A 16,161-nucleotide genomic window follows, 5' to 3' on the forward strand; every position below is an offset into this window, starting at 1 on the left:
CCAGGTCCCCTGGTGTGGGGTCAGCTCAGTCTCCAAGGCCTCACCTAGACATAAGAGCTGGCTCCTGGTCCAATACCCAGAGCCCACTGGGGACCAGAAGTCTTCCTTGCAGCCTCCATGACTTCACCTTCTGGCAACCTTAAGGTGCTGGCATCCCAGGGACTACGTAAATGCCTGTGCATCCTAATGGTGCCAGAAGATGACCTTAGGGATCACACTGCCCAACATCTCAAGGCTTGCTTGACGTCTACTTAGACCCAGTCTAGACAACTCCAGGGCTTCCCTGGTGGCTCAGACAGTAAAGAATCCACCTGTAATATGGGAGACCTGGGTTCAATCCCTGGGTTGAGATGATCCCCTGGAAGAGGGCATAGCAACCCACTCCAGTATTCTTGCCTGGAGAATCCTCATGGACAGAGGAGCCTGGCAGGCTACGGTCCACGGCACTGCAGAGTCAGACATGACTGAGTGACTAAGCAGAGACCAGCACAGACAACCCTAGGGACAAAGTGGTGGTGGTGGTCCCTATAATGGTAGGTAGTAGCTCCTCTCTAGCTGCAAATTCATCATAGGGAGGGGACCCTTCCACTGAGCTGACATTGCCCCCTGCCCCATCACCTGTTCACAATAGCCCAAGGGTGGAAGCAGCCCAAACGTCAGCTGATAAAGAGATAAAACATAGGGTAGCCATTCAGGAGAATGCTATTCAGCCATAGAAAGGAATGAAGTTCTGACCACACAAGGTGGATGAACGTTAAACACATCATGCTAAGTGGACAGCTAGCCACAGAAGAATGCATATTGTATGATTCCATTTATCCGAAATATCCAGAAGTGCCAACTGCAGAGACAGCAGACTGCAGGTTGCCGAGGGTTGGGGGAGGTAAAGTGAGGAGTGACTGCTCCGTGTATACAGGCTTTCCTTTTGGGGAAATGAAAGTACAGGAACTATAGTCTGGGACAGTTACACCAGACTGTGAGTGCACTGAATGTCACTGCATGGTACACTTTAAAATAGAGAATTTTACAATGAAATTAGTTTAAAAAAAAGGAGGTGGTACTATGATTATTGCCCATCTACAGAGAAGGAAACCAAGGCACAGAGAGGCGAAGTGATTTCCTAAGGTCATATACCTAATAAGGGCCTGGACCAGGGGCTCGAAACTAGTGTTATTTTTAATTTTTAAAAAATTTGTTTATTTTTGGCTGCATTGGATCTTTGTTGCTTTGTGCGGGCTTTCTCTAGTTGTGGCAAGAGGGGGTTACTCTCCAGTTGCGGTGTGAGGGCTTCTCTTTCTTAGAGCACAGGCTCTAGGCGCATGGGCGCAGTAGTTGCGGCGTGTGGGCTGAGTTGCTCTGCGGCATGTGGAATCTTCCTGGACCAGGGATTGAACCCACGTCCCCTGCACCGGTAGGCAGATTCTTATCCTCTGCGCCAACAGGGAAGTCCGAATCCAGTGCTTTTGAAATGCAGCAAAGTCATGACTAGCATTTTTTGTATTACATAGAACACTACAGAACAGAAAAATCTTATACATTCCACATTTATAAGTGTAATTTATTGCATAAAGCTTCTGTTTTAGCTATAGGTATGTGCATGTGTATACACCAGTAGATTAGATGTAAAATATATCTTTTACAGTGGGTGCTGGTCAAAAAGTTTAAACCACTCCACAGTCATTAAGATGGCCACTACTTAAAAAAAAAGTGTGAATGAGAATGTGGAGAAACTGGAACCGCTGTGGACTGTGCAGCCACTATGGAAAATTTTATGGTGATTCCTCAAAAATTAAAAACAGAATTACTATATGATTCAGCAATTCCACTTCCAGGCAAATATATGTTATATGTATTTGATCACCATTAAAAATAAAAGAATGGGGACTTTACTGGTGGTCCAGTGGTTAAGAATCTGCCTTCTAATGCAGGGGACCTGGGTTCAATCTCTGGTCCAGAAAGATTCCATAGGCTGAGGGGCAGCTAAGTTTGTGTGCCACAACCACTAAGCTTGCGTTCTAAGAGCCTGTGCTCTGCAACGAGAAGCCCCTACATTGAGAAGCATGTACGCCGCAACCAGAGAGGAGCCCCTACTTGCTGCAACTAGAAAAAGCTCGAGTGAGCAATGAAGACCCAGTGCAGCCAGAAAATAAATAAACTTTTTTTAAAAATGAAAAGAGTTCGAAAGGTCTTCGTCTGCCTGTCTGTGTGTGTCTCTGAAAACTGCTGACATGTAAGAGAACCTCTTTCCACGTGGGCTGTGAACTCCCCAAAGGCAGGGCTGGGGTCCTCTCAGCCTCTGCCCCATCTTCCTGACACCCCCTACCCATGTTAATGAAGCAGAGACACACATGAGAGCTCATTAAAGAAAAAAAAAAATCATCATGACTGATTCATAGTTATTTTACAGTTTTAAAACAATTTATTTTTTCCATTAAAGTATTGTGACATCATTACAAAAAGAACCAAGGGAGAGAGAGGAAGGACAATGTCCGAGGTGCCGTCCTACCCAAGCGCTCCTAGTTAATTACACCAGTTGGTATTTATCATTCTCTCCACCTAGGCATGGGGTGGGGATTAAAATAAATTCCTAAGGCAGGAATGTGGGTCGAAGCGGTGCTTCTCTCCTGGCACAGCCGGACCATGCCTGCCCCCCTCAAGCAGCCGCACCTGTCCTTTGCACTCATGGTGTATGACCCACTTCCATTCCCCAGCTCCATCCATCCCCATCCCAAGCCTATTACCAAAGTGAAAGCAAGAGAGTCTGCACAGAGCATTCTTCTGATGCTCCAAGTTCAACCTGCTTAGTAACTGGCGGTGAGAGGGCACAAGATGAGACCCAGAAAAATGCCCAGACCTTCTTCACACAAGACAACATAAGCTGTCTTGCTGTTCATTAACTAACGACTGGCACCTGGAAGCCAGAGCAGTCTGTGGCCCTGGGGCACTTTTCACCACCATTCATAACTTCTTTGAAGACCTTTTTTCATTCTAGCATTGTCTATCATATCAAAATAACCTAAAAGCCAAGGAACTGGCTAAATAAATCACGCTACACCTATTTTAGCATGGACCACTATGCAGATGTAAAAAGGCATCAGGAAGCTCCCTGCCTACTGATGAGATAAGAATTCCCAATAGTACTGTGCCCTAGGCATAGTATATATGCGGCACTGTGCTACCTTTGTCCAAAAAAAAAAGCAAATATATAGTCATATTTGCTTGTAACTACATAAAGAAATTCTGGAAGGATATATAAGAAATAAATAAACGTATATAGGTAGGCCTTCACTGGTGGCTCAGTGGTAAAGAATCAGCTTCTCAATGCAGGAGATGCAGGCTTGATCCCTGGGTTGGGAAGATTCCCTGGAGAAGGTAGACAATCCACTCTAGTATTCTTGCCTGGGAAATCTCATGGACAGAGGAGCCTGGCAGGCTACAGTTTATGGGGTTGCAAGAGTCGGACACAATTCAGTGACTAAACAACAATATGGGTGTAAACACTGGTCAGATGGGGGACAAGGTGGGAGGAAGACATTATCACTTTCTATGTTTTTATTACAATTTCTGACCATGCGATTGTATTACTTGTCCTAAATATCCAGAATTAAATGTCCTTTTAAAATTCTATATGTGTGTATATGGGAATGCAGTACCCAAGACAGTTGGGAACTGGCTCAGACTCCAAGATTTCTTCTAACTCTAAAGCTCTCAGATCCTAAGTTCTGCCTCCTACAGGAAGCCTCTTCTGATTGCCTCAACCTACAGCAATTTCTGTCTCCTACGGGCCACGCCATGGAAAAGCTAGAAAGGCTGGCTGCCCTCACCAGAAGACCTGCTTTCCATGGAGGACCAGTCAATCCTGGGCCCAGCTCCTTGACAGGCACACACACCTGGATGACCAGGATGGGGAGCAGACCAGGTGCCCGATCCAGGGAGGAATTGAAAAAGCTTATCCTGGGAGAGAGGAGAAATGCATGCAAGTAGCCAAGAGGACAGGTTAACAGGATGCCACTGCATTTGCACCCAGGGATATGTTCTAAGAGCACTGCAGAGATGGGAGTGGCTCAAGCCTCAAGAATGAGCAAGCTTCCTGTCCCTGGAGGTATGTGCATGGTGGCTGGACAGTCACAGGTCAGTGGTGCTGCAGAGGGAATGACCACATGAGAGGGAGTGCAGGCGCTTTCCAACCCTGAATACTATGGCTCTCAGGACTGTGATGGCCCTGAAATCACATCGATGGAGCCCAGGCTGCTGTGATCACTGCCTGACTCCTGGCCTCATTCTCCATTCCTCTCCAGAACCCTATGTGGGGGAAGGGCCACATATCTGGAGTGGGGCGCACAGAGGGGAGGGTCATCTGCCATGTCTATCAAGGGCCTGCCTGCCAGGGACCACTGCTTTATCTCCTGTCCATCGCTGGGCCTAACACCTCCTGGAGACCTACTATGACATCAAGACCTACGATGGCACTTAGGAGCCCAGAGCCAGCCAGCCCTTCCTCTGCCCCCTCCCACTGAAGGCTCCAGTCCAGGCCCTGCTGTCATTCTCTCAGTTGCTCCCTCTCCTCTGTCACCTGCAGACACGGGGACAGCAAGACTCAGTTTCCTTTCCAACAGAGGGGAGCTCCCAACCCACCCGGCCTGCAGGATGGACCACCTCCCCTTCAAACCTCAAGTCCATCTCACCGGGTCAGTGCCACAGGTGTCTCTGGGAGTGCTGGCAGCTTCTGGGCTGGCTCTCCTGGATAGAGCTGCATCTGGAGAACACAGAGAAGGTCATGGGCAGGTCAGGGACATCCCTGGTGAGACACATCCTGTCTTAGGACAGTGACAAAGGAAACATTCCTGTTGCTTTTCCTGGAGACCCCTTTTCCAGGGCCTCTGGCAGCTCCATGGAGTGGCTGTAGTTGGAAAGAAAGCTCCCTGATTGCAGTGGGCATGAACTCACCTAGAAGGAAGAGAGAGGTGGCATGGGAGAGTGCTTGCCTTTGGCTCCAGACCCCAAGCACAGCTCTCTCCAACTTGGGGCTGTCACCAAGGCAAAGCACGGACAATCCTAACAGCGTTACTGCTCACTGATTTCTCTGCACAGTGAGAGCTCCATGACACTCTTCTGACCTGTGGCCCATTTTTATTAAATCTAAATCTCTCATGCTGGAAGATAAAATAACTCCTTTCTCTGCCACCACCGAGGCAAGCTGTTTAAACTCTATGGAGGTTGTTTCCTGTACATGCGGTAATAGTTACCGCCTAGGCAGAGAAGGCGCATGTCCACGCTAGGACTGCATTTTGATGAATCCACATCCACTAGCTCTGAAGACAAGAGTGGGCAGGTCTCCATCACTGCCATCTGCCCAAGAACCTTCAGATTCTGAGGCTTCCCTCCCCTTTCTCAGTGAAAGGGCATCCTCACACCAGAGCCGGAGATTTTGTCAAAGAGCCATTTCAGCCTCCCCACCTCGGAGGCCCTCCTGTGCAGCCCCTGTGTCTCTTGGAAGCCTCTGTGCTGCCTCCAGCGTCTAGAAAGCTGCTGTAACTCCTGGATTTGGGCTACAGAGCCAAGCACTCTCATTCTCCAGCCACATGACGTGCCCCAACCTTGTCTCCCATTTGGACTGGACAACTCCAGGTCAGAAACTGGTCCTGTCTCCCCACTTCCCCAGTGCCCAGGCAGGGTTCACAAAGGTAGGCAGCTAGTCCAGATGGCAGGCCATCCGAGGGGCAAAAGATCCCCTCCACTGAGCCTGGTTTTGGGTAAGCACCCAACCAGGGGATGGGGGTGGGGGGCAGGAGCGGTGGTGGTGGTAGTGGTAGTGGTCGGCCCCTCTGGGCTAAAATGATACAGGGTACGGTTCTCAGCTTTATAGTTTCTTAAGTCCCTTGAGGGGCTTCCCCCAGTGGCTCAAGCGGTAAGGAATTTGCTTGCAATGCAGGATACCAGGGTTCAATCCCGGGGTCGGGAAGATTCCCTGGAGAAGGAACTGGCAACCTATTCCAGTCCCTCTTGCCTGGAGAATTCCATGGACAGAGGAACCTGGTGGGCTACAGTTCATGGGATCACAGAGTTGGACACAACCGAGTGACTTTCACTTTCAACTTCCTTAAGAGTCACAAGATCACAACTAATACTTAGGGTCTTGTAAATTAGTCAGAGGTGACCCTTCTGGGTGGCTGCAGGCTTCCGCTCCCCCAGACTTATCCTGCTCTCTGTAACCTACGATGTGATCAAACCCAAGAGACTTAATAAAACCCCCAGTTTCCTCTTATGTCACATGGGGCTGATCTTTTCCACCTGCCTTTCCCCAGGGGCAGTAGCAGGCCCAAGCCCTCCCAGGGTAAACAGGCCAGCCATGAGGTGATGGTGGCTTACCTGTACCCCGGGTGATGCAAGAGACGAGGTCCTGCAGGCGCACCCTGAATTCGTCGAAGCTGTCTGTGTGCACGGTGGCTCGCAGGCTCTGGGGCTCCTCCTGGCGCAGCTGGTGGAGTGCCTTGCGCAGGAAGTCATGCATGTCCAGCACCTCCTGATCTGAGGCGTAGAGTTTCATCCTCTGCACCAGCACGCTGCCCATACGGATCCGCTGCAGTACGGCATCCAGCCGGCCCAGCTGGCCCGCTATCTCTTCATAGTCGCGCTGGTACCGTGCACCCACGCCTTGCAGCAGCTCACGCTCCTGCTCTAGCACGTGCGCTACCACCTCGCGCACTCGCTCACGGATGAACTCCTCAGTGTCAGCGCGTACGCGGCCCAGCTGGCTGATGGCAGAGCGCATCTGCGCCTGCGCTGCCCCAAAGGTGCGGTCCTGCTCCTGCAGGTCCTGGGTCATGGTGTCCAGCTCATCCTGCCGCTGCTGGATCTCCATGCTGATGTCACACTTGAGCTCGCTGTGGCCCCTATCCAGGAGCGCGCAGGAGCAGCACAAGGGCTTGGAGCAGCCTCGGCAGTAGATGCTGTGGACACAGAAGGTTGGGCTGATTTAGGGCATTCCTGCTTTCTTTTTCTCTTTAAATGTTCTTTATTAAATGCCTCTTCAAAACAGTTACAAAACTTTGAATCCTGGTATGTTTCTACATCTGTGCTTTTCTCAGTTCAGTGTTTCTGGTTATGGTGATAGTATCCAAACTACTAATAAAACTTATTGGAACATAAAAAAGTTACTAAAGTAGCAATAGCTAGCCTCCATCCGTGAAATACTGTATATTAACACATATACGTAATTTAGAAAGACAGTAACAAAGATCCTACATGCAGGGCAGCAAAAGGGGCACAGATGTAAAGAACAGACTTTTGGACTCTATGGGAGAAGGCGAGGGTGGGATGATTTGAGAGAATAGCATCGAAATGTGTACATTCCCATATGTAAAACAGATGACCAGTGCAAGTTTGATGCGTGAAGCAGGGTACCCAAAGTTAGTGCTCTGGGACAACCCAAAGGGATAGGGTGGGGAGGGAGATGGGAGGGGGTTTCAGGATGGGGCGACACATGTATACCCATGGCTGATTCATGTCAATGTATGGCAAAAATCATCACAATATTGTAAAGTAATTATCCTCCAATTAAATAAATCTTTTTTTTTTTTTTTAAGCAGAGTTATTCATCATCAGAAGCACCCAGCACTTCTGAATTTCTTTTCTCCACCTCGGAGGCAACCAGGAGAGCATCCTTCACACCTCTGGCTCTTCAAACCACTTCACATAAATATTCACACTCTTCTGCTGCTGCTGCTAAGTCGCTTCAGTCGTCCGACTCTGTGCAACCCCATAGACTGCTAGCAGAATTCTAAGGACTTGATACATTTCATCCCACTTAATCCTCGGTAGAGTTTCTTAAGAGAACTATTATTATCCTCACTTCACAGATAGAAGAAATCAAGATGTTCAGAGGTTAAATAACTGACTCATACCTACAACAATTTTGGGCAGGCTGATTTTTTTTTTTTTTTTTAAATCAGATCATGCTGAACGATTATTTTGTAACTTTCTTCTCTAATTTAACTTTTGTTCAGGACACTCCCCATCTAGGTCTACAAGCATTATCTTCAGTTCAGTTCAGTCGCTCAGTTGTGTCCAACTCTTTGCAACCCCATAAACCGCAGCACCCCAGGCCTCCCTGTCCATCACCAACTCCCGGAGTCCACCCAAACCCATGTCCATTGAGTCGGTGATGCCATCCAACCATCTCATCCTCTGTCGTCCCCTTCTCCTCCTGCCCTCAGTCTTTCCCAGCATCAGGGTCTTTTCCAATGAGTCAGCTCTTCGCATCAGGTGGCCAAAGTATTGGAGTTTCAGCTTCAACATCAGTCCCACCAATGAACACCCAGGACTGATCTCCTTTAGGATGGACTAATGTATTCTCTAATAGCTCCATTACATTCCAGATGGACCACACTGACTCAGTCATTGTATTAATAATGCACTGGACCACTTTAGTGGAAGACAGTTTTTCCACAGGGTGCGTGGCGGGGGTGTGTGCAGGGGAGGGGGAGGGGTTGGAGGAGGGGTGGCGAGGGGTGGTTCAGGCAGTAATGAGAGCAATGTGAAGCAGCAGATGAAGCCTCCTTAGGTTTCTGACCAGGGTGGGTCTGCAGCCCAGGGTGTTGCAGAACTCCGTGTTAACGGGCATTCTGGTGATTTCCTGTTTGTGCATTTCCCCCTAATATGGACAATGCTTTATGTAGCCTCATGCATAGATCCTTTTGTTTCTATGAAATATATTACAAAATAATAGAATTGCTAAGAGAGTGTATATTTTTTATTGAATATATTTTAGCCAGCAGACACTTCCATAGTATTTACTATGTATTAAGACACTTATAAACATTTCACAAATATCAACTCACTTAATCCTTATAACAATGTTATGGAGTGGGAATTATCATTGTTCCCATTTTAAGGATGGAGAAACTAAGCATGAGGTACAATAACTTGTTCAAGGTCACACAATTAGAAAGTGATAGAGTCCAGAAGTAGGCAGAATTCTGTAGTAGGCAGAATAATGGTGTACATTCAAGTACTGATTCCTGGAACCTGAATATGACATGTCACATGGCAAGAAGGGCTTCCCTGATAGCTCAGTTGGTAAAGAATCTGCCTGCAACACAGGAGACCCCAGTTCAATTTCTGGGTTGGGAAGATCCCCTGGAGAAGGGATAGGCTACCCACTCCAGTATTCTTGGGCTTCCCTTGTGGCTCAGTTGGTAAAGAATCCACCTGCAATGAGGGAGACCTGGGTTTGATCCCTGGGCTGGGAAGATCCCCCAGAGAAGGGAAAGGCTACCCACTCCAGTATTCTAACCTGCAGAATCCCATGGACTGTATAGGGCATGGGGTCGCAAAGAGTTGGACTTGACTGAGTGACTTTCACTTCATTTCACATGGCAAAAAGGACTTGATAGGTGTGATTACATTAAGGATCTTGAGATGGGAAGATTATCTTGGATTATCTGGGTGGACCCAATGTAATCACTGCTGCTGCTGCTGCTGCTAAGTCGATTCAGTCGTGTTCGACTCTGTGTGATCCCATAGACAGCAGCCCACCAGGCTCCCCTGTCCCTGGGATTCTCCAGGCAAGAACACTGGAGTGGGTTGCCATTTCCTTTTCCAGTGCATGAAAGTAAAAAGTGAAAGTGAAGTCGCTCAGTCATGTCCGACCCTCAGGGACCCCATGGACTGCAGCCTTCCAGGCTCCTTCATCCATGGGATTTTCCAGGTAAGAGTACTGGAGTGGGGTGCCATTGCCTTCTCCAAATGTAATCACAGGAGACCTCATAGGGGAAAGAGGGGAGAGGCAGGAGAGTGAGGGAGAGGAAGCGGAGGTCACAGTGATACTGCCCTGGTGGCTTTGAAGGTGGCAGGGGATCATGAAATACAGAATGCAGGCAGGGACTTCCCTGGAGGTCTAGTGGCTAAGACTCTGCTTTTGATCCCTGGTCAAGGAACTAGATCCCACATGCCAAAACTAAACATTCCATGTGCTGCAACTAAGGCTGGGAGCAGTCAAATAAATAAATAAACAATATTTTTTTAAAAAAGAAAAGAATGCAGGCAGCTTCTAGAAGCTGGAAAAGGCAAGAAAATGGACTCTCCTCAAGAGCCTCCATAAGGAACACTGTCCTACAGGCATCTCGATTGTAGCTCAATGAGACCTACTGCAGACTTCTGACCTCCAGAGGTAAATAACCATCTATCTGTAATGGTTCAGTTCAGTTCAGTTGCTCAGTCGTGTCCGACTCTTTGCGACCCCATGAATCGCAGCACGCCAGGCCTCCCTGTCTATCACCAACTCCCGGAGTTCACCCAAACTCATGTCCATCGAGTCGGTGATGGCATCCAGCCGTCTGATCCTGTGTCGTCCCCTTCTCCTCCTGCCCCCAATCCCTCCCAGCATTAAGGTCTTTTCCAATGGGTCAACTCTTCGCATGAGGTGGCCAAAATATTGGAGTTTCAGCTTTAGCATCTTCAAGCTCCTAAATTTGTGGTAAATTGTTACAGCAACAATAGGAAACTAACTAAAACCCAAGTAGCCTGGCTCAGAGTCCACATTCTGAAACATTGTATTAAACATTACTCTTCAAATAGCACCAGGAGGACTTCCCTGTGATCTGGTGGTTAAGAATCTGCCTCAGAGAACATGGGTTTGACCCCTGGTTCAGGAAGATCCCACATGCAGGGAGGTGACTAAGCCTGGGTACCACAATTACTGAAGCCCATGTGTCCTGGAGCCTGTGCCCTGCCAACAAGAGAAGCCAGTGCAACGAGAAACCCCAGTTCACCGCAACTAGAGAAAGCCTGCAATGCAGCAATGACGACCCAGCATAGCCAGAAGTTCATTAATCATAGATTAAAAAAATATTACCAGGAAAAATATTAGTTACTTCCCTAGAAATACTGCTGTAATTTACTCTCACCAGCAATGAGAATAACAAGTAAACCCATCTAAGGCCAGGAGAATGGATTTTAGCTGGGGCCACTTTGGTCTCAATTATTGAGATCAACTTGTCCCAGAAATGCCAACAGAGAGCCTGCTGGCCAACCCAGTTCCAAAGTCTTGGCACCAGGTATCAGGCACGAGTCCTCAGCTTCACCAGCTCTCAACCTTCCCAAGTCACCCAAGGTGGTAAGTCCCAGGGCTTGAGCCTCTTGATCAAACAGAGGAGACTCATTTCACACTAGCAAAACTTCTCTGGAAACAGAAAAATGTGTGGAAAAGGGAATGGGGGTCACTACTGGGTCATGTGCCTTCAACGCCTCCAGCCTCAGCACACTGGATCTAAGTAACAGAGACTCATCTAGCCTGTGAGGCAGGGCCAGTGACTGAGGTAAGTGGTAGGGGGAGCAGAGAAAAATGCTGGGCAGATGCGGATCTGACCTCAGCTCTGTGCCGTTCCTTGGCAGGTCACGTAACCTCTCTGGACCTCGGTTTTCTTATCGAGGTCCAGAGACCTCGGGTAATTCCCACCTCATATGGGAGTGCTGGAGAAGATCAAATAAGTCCGTCATGAATGTTTTGAACAAAGACTATAATTATGATTGACTGAAATATTAGTGTTCTCTAATGACACTATTAATGAGAAATGCCAAGGATTATGAAAACAATGAGTAACTCTAGAGAGGGAAATTTGGCAATATTCATCACGATTACAAATGTATTTATCCTTTGACCCAGCAACATCCCCTTCTAGATTTCTTTTCTACAGCTCTATCTCCAGGCATAAAAGGTAACATCTGTACAATGTAACACAGTCCATAATAGCAAAGAATAGAGACAACCTAAGTGCCCATCACTGCTTAAAGAGTTACATAAATTAAGATGCACCTGTGCAACAGAGTACTACACAGCCGGAAAAAACAGAGGAGGCTCATTAGAGGCGAAAATCTCCCTGGCAAATAAGGATAATAATAGGAGTAGTAGAAGGATTAGATGTGTTACATGTATATAAGGTTAGAACAGTAACCAGCATATACTGTATTCAATTATGATGATGTATATTTTAAATAAATCAAGATGTGGAAGTGTATATATAGAATGCTACCCTTTGTATATGAATGGAGAAAAATAAGAATATATTCATATTTGATTGCATTTGAATAAAGAAACCTTGGAAGGTTAAAAATTATTAGTTATGGGATGGGGCAGGGCAGAGGTGGAGTAAGACATTTCACTGTACACCTCTGAGTTTGCTCTGCTGGTTGAACTGTATCAATGTATTACCTATGTTTTTAATTAAAGAACGGAATTCTATTAGATGTGGGCAATGCTGCTGCTGCTGCTAAGTTGCTTCAGTCATGTCCGACTCTGTGTGACCCCATAGACGGCAGCCCATCAGGCGCCCCCGTCCCTGGGATTCTCCAGGCAAGAACACTGGAGTGGGTTGCCATTTCCTTCTCCAATGCATGAAAGTAAAAAGTGAAAGTGAAGTCTCTCAGTTGTGTCGGACTCTTCGTGACCCCATGGACTGCAGCCTACCAGGCTCCTCCGCCCATGGGATTTTCCAGGCAAGAGTACTGGAGTGGGGTGCCATCACCTTCTCCATGTGGACGATTAGATAGGCTATAGACATAAAGGGAGAACTAGAACCAGCTGTCATTTTCTCAGCTTTGGGTCCATGGGAGAGGGGGTGAGTCTGTGGTAAGTGTCCCTTTCTCAGAAAAGGTGCTCCATAGGGATTTCCCTGGTGGTCCAGTGATTAAGACTTTACCTTCTGATGCAGGGGTGCATATGTTCGATCCCTGGTCTGGGAGCTAAGATCCCACATGCCTCGTGGACAAAAAACCAAAACATAAAACAGAAACAATATTGTAACAAATTCAATGAAGACTTTAAAAAATACCCACATTAAAAAAAAAAAACTTAGAAAAAAAGAAGAGTGCTCCAGGCTGGGAAGGGGACCCCTAGAGTGGCCTTTCTGGAGGGAGAGCAAGACCTGCTGCGTGGATCACAGTCTCTGCTGGGTCCTCTTCTTTGGCCCCTTCTGCGCCAAATGCGGTCTCCCAAGGGAAACCAGCCATCACTCCCCCTCTGCAGTCAAATACTCTACCACTGAGTGATACCCTCACCACTCCCCTCTGGATGGGAGGAGACAATTAGCTTCAGGTCTCTCTCTGTTTGGGGCCTTACAACAGACACCCTGGGGCCCAAAGCCCAACTTTCTGCTCAGACTGAGGTGCAGACTCTGAATCAGAATGATCCCTCATGGGGCTGCCACCCAAGACCATGAATGACTTCTTTGGCTTAGTTCTTCACCTCCTGTGTGCTTGGCATTTTTAGGGGTGACAGAGGTGAGGTGGGCACCTGCCCACAGGAGCTCCATGATAAGGATTCAGACTTAATGCAAAGAGGTGTAGGTCTGGAGAGCAAAAGGGCACTCATTTACTCCTGGAATACTCAAAAGAACGAACTAAAACACCACCAAATCAATACGCCAGAATTAAAATAGCTGAATTCTATTCCAGCAAAGAAAACGAAAGAAAATATGGTGCCGGGAGCCAGCCCGGGAGTCCCCACCCCATGACAAGGTCATGTCGGAGAGATCTGGTGGGCAAGGCGAGCCAGAACTCGAGGGGTGCCCCTGTGGGCCTGCCTGAACATCTACCCCAAAACCTGAGCCTGTCTGTTTTACTGCTTCATGACTTTCACCAACTCCTCTGACAGTCACAAGGGGCTATCCCCAACCACTCTTATCTGTCAGAAAAGCAACTTAGAGCTCTAGTTTATAAGTCTCCAGGGTATACACAAGGAGACTTAGTTATTCTAACAATGCAGAGCCTCTCGGGGAGTTAGAAAATTGTTAAAATAGAACTGATAGAAGATTTCTTGGTTGAGTTAATGCCTGCTGCCAAGTTTCCATATTTCTTGCCCACTGTGTTCCTGGGAGTGTAATTAATATAGCTGATATATAAGAAATATAAGTAGAAGCTTTAATGTTAATAATAACCTTGGACCCCTAAGCTAATAAATTCTTCCCTTGATTACCCCCACGACACTCTTGCCCTATAGGAATGCAACCCTGTCTAGTGTTTTCGGGGAGTGGTACTAAACTCTACGAAAAGTCACCTTTGGAGAAAGTAAGTTTTTCTGGTTGACTAATTCTTATCAGAATAAAAATGTTAGCAGTTCTCCTGACCAGAAGATGATGTAAATCAGCCAAAGCCTTTGTATTTGCGATCATGATTAAGGTCTGCTGACCTTACATGACTTTGCATCCCCCATTATCTTCTATGTACAACTTGAGGTATAAAAGTCCCTGCTAAAAATAAAGCTATGGGCCTTGCTCACCGAAGCTTGGTCTCTCCGTGTCGTTCTTTCTTGTCTCCTTTTCTTTCCTTTTGTCTCTACTCCTTCCTCAGGCCAAAGTAATTGGAGCGTGGGGGTATATTGATTTCCCATGTAAGCCAATTATAATTAGGCCTCTGATTCTCTCCACTGACGCTATCCCTTTAAATCGCCGAAGCCATCATCCTGAGGGAATCCCTGGATCCAACTGGGGCTGGACCCCGGGAATATGGTAAATATTTTCCAGTTCCCATTCACAATGGCCATTTTTAAAATGCTAAAAAAATTAATAATAATACCTAGACATAATCCTAACAAGAAACATGTAGAACTTATATAGACTAAAGGACAAAAAACCCACTAAGAGAGAAAGTCTAAAAACATGAAAGAGTGTATCAACGTCCCAACTACCGAGACTATTATTATATTAATTTTTCTGAAGTTAATATAAAGGTTTGAAGCAATTTTGGCAAGCTATGAATGAGATTTTAAAGCAATTACAAAATATTTTTAAATTGTTATTATTTTGGCTGCGCTGGGTCTTCGTTGTGGTGTGTGGGCTTTCTTTAGTTGCAGAGCGGGGGCTTCTCCAGTGTCGGAGCATGGGCTGTACTGCGCACGGGCTCTCTAGCTGTGGCACGTGGGTTTAGTCGCCACTCAGCATGTGGAATCTTAGTTTTCCGAACAGCGATCGAACCTGCATCCCCTGCACTGGAAGGCAGATTCTTAACCACTGGACAATGAGGGAAGTCCCAAGAATGAGATTTTAAAACTTAACCAATTGATTCTAGATTTCACATGAAGGAGTAAACAGATCAAATAGATTAGAAATTTTTTGAAAAATCCGTGTAAGGATGGGGATTTTCAGTGCCACCAACAACATTATAGAACTACCACTATTAATATATTGCCCTAATAGCCAAGAGAAAGATCAGCACAACAGAAAGCCCTGAAAGAGACCCTGTCATCTGTCAGAATACAGCATTTTACATAATGAAAAAGAGCATCCCAAACTAATGGACATTAAAGGGGTTTTCAACATTTTTATCAGGAAAACTGGTTATGAGAGGGGGTGGATAAATCAAGTTAGAGCTTTGCCTCATACACTACAACAAGATATATTTTTGATGAATCAGAGTTAAATATGAAAAATAACACCATGGGGATATAACAGTTGGCTATTTACTCTCATGATCGTAAAGACCTTATAACCAAGGAAGAAATGGAAGAAATCATACAGTCAACAGATGGAGTTGCCTGAAAATTCAAAATGGTCTATTTTTTGAAAAGACATGCACGAGCTCCTATTTTAAGGCAATTACACTTTGTGACACTCAGGGATGTTCATTCTGTTTTAGATAATTATAGAGACAGTAGGAAGGAAAGGAAAAATTCTATACTGATAGTAGTTACCTCTTTCTCTTCCTCCCTCCCCCTTTTTATGCACTGAGATTTTCCAAACGTTTCCATACTCAATTCTAAACAAAGGAGTTTGGACTTTAAATAGGAAGCAATGGGGAACCAACAGAGAACATTCCAACTGGGAATTACAACAAAGCTCTATCTCTTCTGTTTTGTGCCACATTGTTTGGTTTATTCCTTTATGACTGTGCAGTGAATTGACTGCACTATGGATACTTTAACAGAAGCTCCGATAAGTTCCCTGGGTTCTCAGTCTTCCCATTCCTAAGCTGCCTGCGTGTAAACGTCCATGCCAGAGGCCATCTGACAGTGGACGAGGCATCGGGAGCTCTCCCATGATTCCTGCCTATGAGACTGTGAGTGAATTACGTTCTCTCTCTGAGTCTTATCTATACAATAGGGATGAAGGTTCTGTCTCACAGATGGTTACAAAGACGAGGGGCTGGTGTATGGAAAGCAAGCAGCAC

General features: G+C 46.6%; 1 protein-coding gene across 5 annotated transcripts in view; it reads right to left on the reverse strand.

Moving 5' to 3' along the window:
• PML (PML nuclear body scaffold) overlaps positions 1–16,161 on the reverse strand; it is a 55,402-nt gene that overhangs the window by 17,035 nt on the left and 22,206 nt on the right. For 4 of the 5 annotated variants that reach the window (XM_005221911.5, XM_005221906.5, NM_001206503.1 and 1 more), the window contains exons 3-4: positions 6,370–6,950; positions 4,686–4,756 (exon numbers count right to left, since the gene is read on the reverse strand). In XM_005221911.5, coding sequence (XP_005221968.1) covers positions 4,686–4,756; positions 6,370–6,950 — 652 coding nt within the window. Of the gene's footprint in view, positions 1–2,396; positions 4,574–4,685; positions 4,757–6,369; positions 6,951–16,161 lie in introns of those variants that run through there. The other variant, XM_005221912.5, reaches the window with a different exon arrangement.

Source organism: Bos taurus, chromosome 21 (assembly GCF_002263795.3).
Source record: "Bos taurus isolate L1 Dominette 01449 registration number 42190680 breed Hereford chromosome 21, ARS-UCD2.0, whole genome shotgun sequence".
Classification (NCBI taxonomy): domain Eukaryota; kingdom Metazoa; phylum Chordata; class Mammalia; order Artiodactyla; family Bovidae; genus Bos; species Bos taurus.